This window comes from Mesocricetus auratus, unplaced genomic scaffold (assembly GCF_017639785.1).
Source record: "Mesocricetus auratus isolate SY011 unplaced genomic scaffold, BCM_Maur_2.0 Super-Scaffold_4256, whole genome shotgun sequence".
Classification (NCBI taxonomy): Eukaryota; Metazoa; Chordata; class Mammalia; order Rodentia; family Cricetidae; genus Mesocricetus; species Mesocricetus auratus.
In genome coordinates this window covers 116,061,405-116,070,137 of record NW_024429182.1, presented here as the reverse complement: position 1 = coordinate 116,070,137, position 8,733 = coordinate 116,061,405, and the positions used below count along the sequence as shown (strand labels likewise).

General features: G+C 49.8%; 1 protein-coding gene across 1 annotated transcript; it reads right to left on the bottom strand.

Moving 5' to 3' along the window:
- Positions 1–579: 579 nt before the first annotated feature.
- Positions 580–8,733, bottom strand: Wdr73 (WD repeat domain 73). The gene is made up of 8 exons (XM_005077878.4): positions 8,637–8,733; positions 8,100–8,167; positions 7,797–7,885; positions 7,121–7,209; positions 6,538–6,602; positions 3,132–3,296; positions 2,499–2,864; positions 580–1,217 (listed from the first exon to the last, which is right to left on the bottom strand). Exons 1-8 carry the CDS (start codon positions 8,675–8,677, stop codon positions 982–984), a joined length of 1,119 nt encoding a protein of 372 aa, XP_005077935.1. The 5' UTR covers positions 8,678–8,733; the 3' UTR covers positions 580–981.

Below are 8,733 nucleotides of genomic sequence, written 5' to 3'. Positions count from 1 at the left end.
AAGAGTTGCCATGAGCTGACGAGCCGGGCAGTGGTGGTGCAAGCCCTTAATCCCAGCACTCGGGAGGCAGAGGCAGGCAGATCTCTGTGAGTTCGAGGCCAGCCTTGTCTACAAGAGCAAGTTCCAAGACAGCCTCCAAAGCCACAGAGAAACCCTGTCTCAGAAAAAACAAACAAACAGAGTTGCCACGATCATGGGATCTTTTCACAGCTATAGAACATTGACTACAGGCCCTTTATCCAACAAGGAGGAAAACAGCTCACTCCAGTCCACCAGCATGCACAGAGGTCATAGTGTACAGAGAAAGCAGGATGTATCCATTAGCCAAGCAAAGAGGACTCAGAATGACCCCACCTTGCCAGCACTTTCTAGTACCCACACTCAAAACACACGTGCACACAAGCACAGACACACACACACACACACACACACACACACACACACACACCAGGAAAAATTTTAAAAAAAATTCAAAGGGGTTGGGACATAACTCAGTACAGAAGGCCCTGGGCTCAACACCCTGTTCAAAAACTGAATAAACAAACAAACAAACAAATAAATAAGTAAACAGCTATTTGCTTATTTTTTTTCAATGTTTACTGGCCCATAGACATTGTTTCCTTCTGTAAAAAAGTTCACACTCCAGCTCTCCTATTCTCACCCCACGCTGTGACAAAGACAGGAACACAACACTGCCACTTTACACCTGGAGAGTGGGGCTCCTAGAGTCAACAGTTGCCTCCAACCAAAATGTTGTGCCACACACCCTACCAACTCTTCTCAGATACTTGTGACAGTCCCCACAGCCCTGGGGATTAGTTACCGCCACTTTCATTTTGCAGATAAGAAGAAGGGACAAGAAGGGCAGGCTAACTTGCCTGAAGCCAGCAGCTGTGGATGACCTGTGGTCCTCAGTCCTGCATCAACATCCTTGTCATTCAAGCAAATCTCCCTCTGAGATTCCCAGAGGGGAAACCGCCGTCAACAGGAGGCCTGGAGGTCCACCCAGTCCCACACATGCAGAGAGGCGTCACTTGCTGCAGACAACAAAGTTCTGGGTTTGCAAGGGTGCCAGGTATGGGTGGTGACAAGAGGAGCAGTGTCAATCTCATTTCCATCAAGGAAGATGTGGCCTTTGTGAGTGAAAAGAGGCTCCGCTTGGCTTTTCTTTCCATCCCATGATGTGACATTATAGATCTGCACTGTCCCATCAAAGCCTGGAGAAGAACACAGAAAAGAGAGGAGTGACCCTACATCCCTCACTTCCTTAGGCAACTTCCTCTGTCATCAGACACTCAAGAGGCCACCCACAGAGAAAGTCTTACCTCTATCAGTGGGGGATGTCTCCATAAACATCTGTGAATACCTATTACCCATCCACAGTGTGTGTGTGTGTGTGTGTGTGTGTAGGTCAGAGAGGGAACCTTAGGTAACATTTTCCAGGCACAGTCCACCTTTTTTTTTGTCATGGGGTCTTGTCAGTGGCCTGGAACTCACCAAGTTGGCCAAAGAGCCCTAAAGACCTGCCTGTCTCTGCCTCCCTGGTGCTGGAATTAAAGAACACACTACCACATCCAGTTTTCCCTCTCTCCCCCCTCTTCCCTCTCATTCTCTCCCTCTAGGAGACATAGTCTCAATAAGTAGCCCTAGCTGACCAGGAACACTCTATAAAGACCAGCCTGGCCTCAAACACACACAGAACCACTTCCTCTGTCTCCTAAGCGCTGGGGTTACTGGCATTCACTATCATACCTGGCAATGTCCAGGTTTTTTACAAAAATTCTGGGGCTCAAACTTACATCCTCAAGCTGCATGGCAAGCTTGACTGAGTTATGACCCAAGTTCATCATGTGTTATCTTTAATCCTCCTAACAGTATCTCCACAGGAAATGGAGCAGAAGAAAATGTCAACCCTTTTCAACTTGCCCCAACCTCCAATCGCTCCACTGCTGGGTCCGCAGTGAACAACCCTGTCTCGTCTTTAGTGTTAGCCCTCTTGTCCACCCACTGAGGTCCATCTGTCCCTCTCCCATGCTGCTGGCACTCTCGGATCCTGGAACTTCCCCTTTTGCGCTCTCGGCAGACCGTTCTCACTGGCTTTAGATGGTCGCATTGAGCACAGCCTCGCGATGAGAACCCCAGGCTTCAGGAGCCTGCTGCTGTGGCTCTAGTTAAAACATAAGCAGATAAGCAGTGCCGTGAGATGCTGCGGCCTCTTTCTGGTGCAGCCTCTGGCTGTTCCAGATCTTACTGTGTGCAAGTCTCTCAACACACTGACCCTCTGCCAGGCTTATAAGGGCACTGACAGTTGGTACAAGCTGAGTGGCCAGGGTGGGGAGCCACCCACCTTTGAGGAGCCCAGAGACCAAAGTGACATTCCAGGTAGGCAACCTGAACTTCTGTAGCCAGGTTAAGCATGGGGCTGTAGACTCCTTTCCAAGCTCCTACCATCCCTGGGAGAGAGCAGTGGTGTAACAGACACATCTTCTCAACAGTACCTGAAATAGCCAAGCAGTTGTCCAGGCCTGGAGCCCAAGTAACTCGGAGCAGCTCTGGGTCGGGGCTGGGTTTGGACACTGGGCACTGGGCTGAGCTCACAGGATGACAGAGATTCCGGGGGTCAAGGAGACAGAGCTGCCCATCTGAGCCAAGACTGGCGACACAGGGCCCAGGGCCTAGGCCCCTGTTCCTAATGTCTGCACACCATCTCTGTCCACTAGAGCCAGGGCAGGGGCTGAGAGCCTCCAGTGGTGCCCACTTTTGGCGGGTGTCCACAAGCCCCAGCCGACCTGAGGTGCCACAGAAAGCAAAGGTGTGGGCATCTAGGACCTGGAGGCTGCTCAATGACTCACTGTCACTGGTACCTAGAAGAGAGGGGGGCAAAGAAAAAACCGTGCTGGAGTCAGGTGGGTCTGGCAATACGGCAGGGCTAGTGGGCCGCACCAGGCCAAGGCAGAATAAGTCATGTTTATGCCTTTCCTTCATCATGACCGTCTGCTCTGCTGGGTGGGTGCTGTGCACTGCAGGCCCCAGGTTCCCCCACATCTGGCAGAGGCCTGTGCGATGTCCCTGGGTTGAGCCTGCTCAACAGAGCTGCTCGAGGAGCCAGCAGCGGCTCCCTGTGGCAGTACCTGAGCTGTATGTGATCTTCTGGGATTCTATGTCCACAGTCCTCAGGCCACTGAGCCGCGCCCCGTGGAGGATTCCAGGTGCCACAGAGGAGAAGACAGACACCCGAGGCCAGAGACTCTCCTCTCTGTCCTGCACATCAATGGTACTGACAGCTTCAATGACATCTGAAGGAAAGGGAAAGAGACCAAAGTGCAGATCATAGTAAGGGCTGCCCAGAAACCCTGACATTTAGAAGGCCAAGGGAGACAGGGAGCCAAGGGCTGGTTCACATTCTTGAACCTGCCAGACTCACTTTCACATCTTCATAATTTGTCTCATGAACTATTTTTTGCAAATGGGAGACAATGAGTCATTGCAGCCATCTTGAAATCACGAAGTTCTGACTTGTTTGTTGGAAAAGAGGTAGGAAGGAAGGGAATGAGCACGCTACTGATGTCAGTTACATCTCCAGTGAAAAGTAACAAGTTCTGAGTTCACGAACCAGTCCTGCCTCTTCCAAAACATGCTCTGTGAGCTCACACAGCAGGCCAGACCCGGGGGCTCACAGCTGTGCTACAGATTTGCTGATGAGAATGGGAAAACAGGAAGGACAGCCTCTTTGAAATTTGAAAGCCAGTGCACTTCAAGTAGAATGAGATTGGAGTTTTCTTTTTAAATGTCACCAACTTTGTTTATTACTGTATCTGTGTCCATGTGTGAAGGTCAGAGGACAACCTGCAGGCACCAGTTTTTCTTTCACTGTGTGAGTCCTGGGACTGAATTTAGATTGCCAGATGAGCAGGCTTGGCAGCAAGCGCCTTTACCTGCCGAGCCATCTTGCTGGACCTCCCTCCCTCCCTCGCTTCCATCCTTTCCTCCCTCTCTCTTTCTTTTCCTTTTTTGGTTTTTTTCAAACAGGGTTTCCCTGTGTATCCCTGGCTGTCCTGGTACTGACTCTGTAGACCAGGCTGGCCTTGAACTCACAGAGATCCGCCTGCTTCTGCCTCCCGAGTGCTGAGATTAAAGGCATTGCCCAACCTTTTTTTATTTTTTTGAGACAAGGTCCTGCTAGCCCAGGCTGGCCTCAAACTTTTGATTCTCTTGTCTCCATTTCCTAGTGCTGGAATAAAATACAAACTTTCATTTTATCAGGTTCTCGTCTCTGCAGTTTTACCCTGTCTCAGACTCAGGCTGCTAGGGTAGGTTAATTTTTATCAGGGTCTTGTCTCTGCAGTTTTACCCTGTCTCAGACTCAGGCTGCTAGGGTAGGTAGCTGTTGCTTGCCCCCTCACTCTACATTATTTGATACTTTCTTTTTTAGTTTCTGGAGATAGGTCTCATTACATAGACCAGGCTGGCATCAAACTCAGAGATCCACCTGCCTCTGCCTCCCGAGGGCTGGGATTCATTTGATGCTTCTCTTGATGTCACCTGTAACAGTCTGGGACAAGTCATTTGCTGCACAAACTACTTAAAAGAGAAATTCTCGTTTTATGCTTTGTTTTCTTTCTCTAAAAAAGAACTATTTCATGCACTCACTATGTGAAGATGAAATCTGTGGGCATCTCCAGTTTTAAAGGACAGGCACTGGCCAGAATAGAGAGTGGATGGATTTGAGAAGGGTACTAAGTGACTCAACAAGAGTGAGTGTGTGGCAGCATGTTCCTTCCAGACAAACAGTTCCCTGCACCCTCAGGGCATTTCACCCAGACTTCTCAACACAGGAGCTGCAAAGTGCTTGCAGCAGACACAACAGCTGAGCCGCAGAGCTGCTGTAGCTGGTCTCTGGGGAGCACAAAAGGCTGCAATTGAGGCCACTTCAGCAGAGCCTGCCTGGTCTCCTGGGCCACACTTCCCTGACTGCCCTGCACTGACTCCAAGGAGCCTGAAACCAATTCTCCCAGGACCTGCTGCTCTGAGCCCAGGGAAGGGTTCTCAGCCGTAGGAAGGGATACTATTTCAAAGATTCAGGAGGGGCTGGAATGTAATTCAACGTCAAAATACTTGCCTGGCATGCCTTGGATTCCCTCTCCACCCAGTACCATAATAATTACATACATAGTTACATACATACATAAAACAAGGATCCAGCCTTTTGCTGGGCAGTGGTAGTATACACATTTAATCCCAGCACTCAGCAACCAGAGGCAGGCAGATCTCTGTGAGTTCGAGGCCAGCGATTTCCAGGACAGTGACGGCTACACAGTGAAACCCTGTCTTGAAAAACCAAAAAAAAAAAAAAAAAAAAGGAAACAAAACCTCATAAATTTACCATATAATCCAGCAATATATCTCCATATCAAGGTTTGTACGTTAGGGCTGGGACAGATAAAATGTGCCATAACCATCCAAGGGAAGAGCATCAACAACAAAAAGGAACAAATTACTGATGCATGCTATAACATGCAGGGCCTTAAAAAGCATACGTTAAGGGACAGAGGCCAGATACGAGAGAATACACGAAAGATTCCACTGAGAAGACCTTTAGACAAATCTACTACAGAGAAAATATATTAATAATTGTCTGGGGCAGGGTATAGGAGTGAGATTAATAGTAAATGGCATAACAGATCTTATTGGGAGTGATACAAATGTTCTAGAACTGATTTATAGTGGTGGCTGTAAAATTTGGCAGATTTTCTTTAAAAATCATTGACCTGTACACTTGACAAGATGAGTCATATGGAAGGTAAAACATACCTCATTAAATCATTAAACCTACCACATGTATAGGGCAACACAAGGATTGGGAAGGACCACACAGACGACAAGTGACAAGGAGAGAGGCACAGGGTCAGGGATGCGCCCACCAGCATGCCCTGGGCAGCAGCGAGGCCCGGGAGAGGTAAGCACCATGCTGAATGTGGGAAGCTTTGCCCGTGCGGGACGGCTGTAAGATGTCTCTCCCTGCAGAGGGCTGGGCCAGGCTAGAGGGATACAGGTGCTGGTGACTGCTGACAGGGACCTGCAGTCCCACTGACAGTCCCCAAGGGGACTTCCTGCTCCTCTGTGCCCTTGGGATGAGGTGTGATCTCTGGGTAGACTGCCAGCGAGCCTCTCGCTCACTCGCTCTTTTCCTTCCCCTGAACTGTAAAGAGAGACCTCTTCGATGCCTCCTCTTGTGCTCCTGAGTGGCCCTAGCTCAGCCCTTCCCCTGGACCTGCCCAGCTGAGAGGCCCTGGCTCTCTAGGTGCTCTGCCAGCGGCTGTGTTGGTAAACTCAACTCCTGGAGGAAGTGCAGAGCTGTGGCATTCAGGCCTGTCCGCCACCCTGTGGATGCTAACTCTTCTTTGCTGTACAAAAGCAGACAGAAGCTGTGCTGTCCCACCCCGTCCCTTACGTGCTTCGTCACTGGCTCAGCATAACGGGCAGGAGTAGGAGTGACTTTCCTCAAACCTCAACTTCCACCAAGCCAACTTCACTCACCATTGTCCTCTCCAATTTGCCACACCTGTAGGTAACGCCCTGGAAGGCCACTGGTCACCAGCAACCTGTTCCAGAGACAGAAAATCAGTCCAGACAACCCTGGCAGCCTTTCCCCTCCAGCCCACTCAAGATCCCTGGGACCAGCTGCCCTCATTCGACAGATGAGCAGGCTCACCCTGCTTTAGGGACAGGATCACAACTCAGAGGGAGCCACAGACTGAGCCCAGGCTTCCACAGCTCATGATGGTCACCTAGAAAGGACACAAGTAGGGAGCCTGAATACATAACCCTGACTGAGACAGCTCTCCAAGAAGCTTCAGAGAATTTTCCACTCTGTATTTGGTTCCTGGAGCAACTCCAGGGACCAGGTGGTTCCTTCCACTACTCGAAATGGCTGCTAAGCTAACGGTTTCTTCATATGCTAATTCACATGCTAAGTCTACGTGTGCCCAGCCCCATGTGTACCCCCACTCATGTCTGGAGACTGAGAAGTGGGCGTGGTGGTAAGAAGACAGAACACTGAGCATTTCCTGTCATCCCCACAGAATGGGAATGGAAGGTCTGGGACACAGACCGGCCATACCTGGTATCTGGCACGTGCTTTAGGTCAAAGACAGACCTGTCTGAAAATCCTCCATGGCGTACTTTGAAATCTCTCTCTGGAAATAAACCCTAAAACACAAAGGAGTGGGGGCAATCAGATAGCACCTGATTTTTCTGTTTCTTTAAAAAAAAAAAAAAAGGGTTTCTCTGTGTAGCCTTGGCTGTCCAGGAACTCACTCTGTAGACCAGGCTGGCCTCAAATACAGAGATCCACCTGCCTCTGCCTCCGCAGTGCTGGGATTAAAGGTGTGCGTCACTACCACTGAGCTCAGCACCTGCTTTTCTTTCTTTTTTTCCTTAAAATTTATGTATGTACATTGGGGTTTTACCTGTATGTGTATCTGTGTGAGGGTGCCGGATCCCCTGGAACTGGAGTTACAGACAGTTGTGAGCTGCCATGTGGGTGCTGGGAATTGAACCTGGGTCCTTTAGAAGAGCCACCAGTGCTGTTAACCACTGAACCATCTCTCCAGCTCCCTAAATCTATTTTTTATCCAGTAAGACTACCCGCCACCTTCCTCAGCATTCATCCCTATGCATAGGAGCTTCTTCTGTAGACCCAGAGCTCATCAGGGACAGTATGCGGTGGGTAAGAGGCACTCCAGAAATGCCTAAGTACAAGTTCACACATCTAACAGATTCTCTGTTTAAGTTACCTGGTTTTCCTTCACAGAGAGTCTGAGAGGTAGTATCAGATGAAGAATCTCATTTTTTTTCAAACTTTCATAACCAGCAACAAACACTCCTGAAACAAAACAGTCACTATAATTGTTAGAAATGTCGTGGATTACAGCTGGATTTATTAATTCTCCCAAAGGATAAATTTCTTCCTAGTTCACTAGTTGGCAGACTTGTGTCAGGGAATGGAAGTTGGATGGGTCTCTCTAAAGGCTGAGCCCTTAGAACTCAGTCCAAGGGGCAGACAGCCATCTCCTTTAGAGGCAGACTAGGTATATTACCTTTTTCGCCAATCCACTCAAGCACTCGAGTGGCTCCTGAGAGGTCAAATGCATGGAAATCTTGGTACCTGCAGAAGAGGGATTAAAAATAATATCACACGGTGCACGACACTGTACAGCTGACCAAGAACTCTGAGATCACTGCAGAATTAGTGGACCCAGGCTCTGGAGTCAGGTAGACATGGGACTGGGTATTTATTCCGCATTTTACCCTGCGTGTGTAAGACCAGGCACCGACCCATGGTTCTTAGCTGTGGAACTCCCAGATTTCCTCAAAGTTGATTTCCACAAGAGGAGATGAACAATTGGAAAACCCGTGTTCAGGTTAAGTTAGGGTCGGCGCAACATAATCAGTCTTCACGAGTGAGCACCTGGTCCCACTACTTGCTCACAAAAGGACTGAGTGTCCCAGAAGCCAGAGACGGATCAGGACCCTCCGCCCGGTCCGTCTGGGCACCGCCTGCGAGCCCACACGCGGATCCGGGCTGCCCGCGCCCTCGCCCACTGCCCACCAGACCCGCCCCCGGCCCGATTTACAAGCGCAAGGACTCCACTAGCCAGTCCTCGGCGAGCTCCATAGCAACTGTCGCTTCCTCCACTCCACTTCCGCAGGCTCGACTTCCGGGGCGGGTGC

Coding starts and splice junctions, on each gene's coding strand:
- Wdr73 (XM_005077878.4), bottom strand. CDS start 8,677: ATGGAGCTCGCCGAGGACTGGCTAGTGGAGTCCTTGCGCTT. Junction 6,603..7,120: donor AAGCACGTGCCAGATACCAG/GTATGGCCGGTC, acceptor TCTCTGGAACAG/GTTGCTGGTGACCAGTGGCC. Junction 1,218..2,498: donor CAACTGCTTGGCTATTTCAG/GTACTGTTGAGA, acceptor GTTCTTCTCCAG/GCTTTGATGGGACAGTGCAG.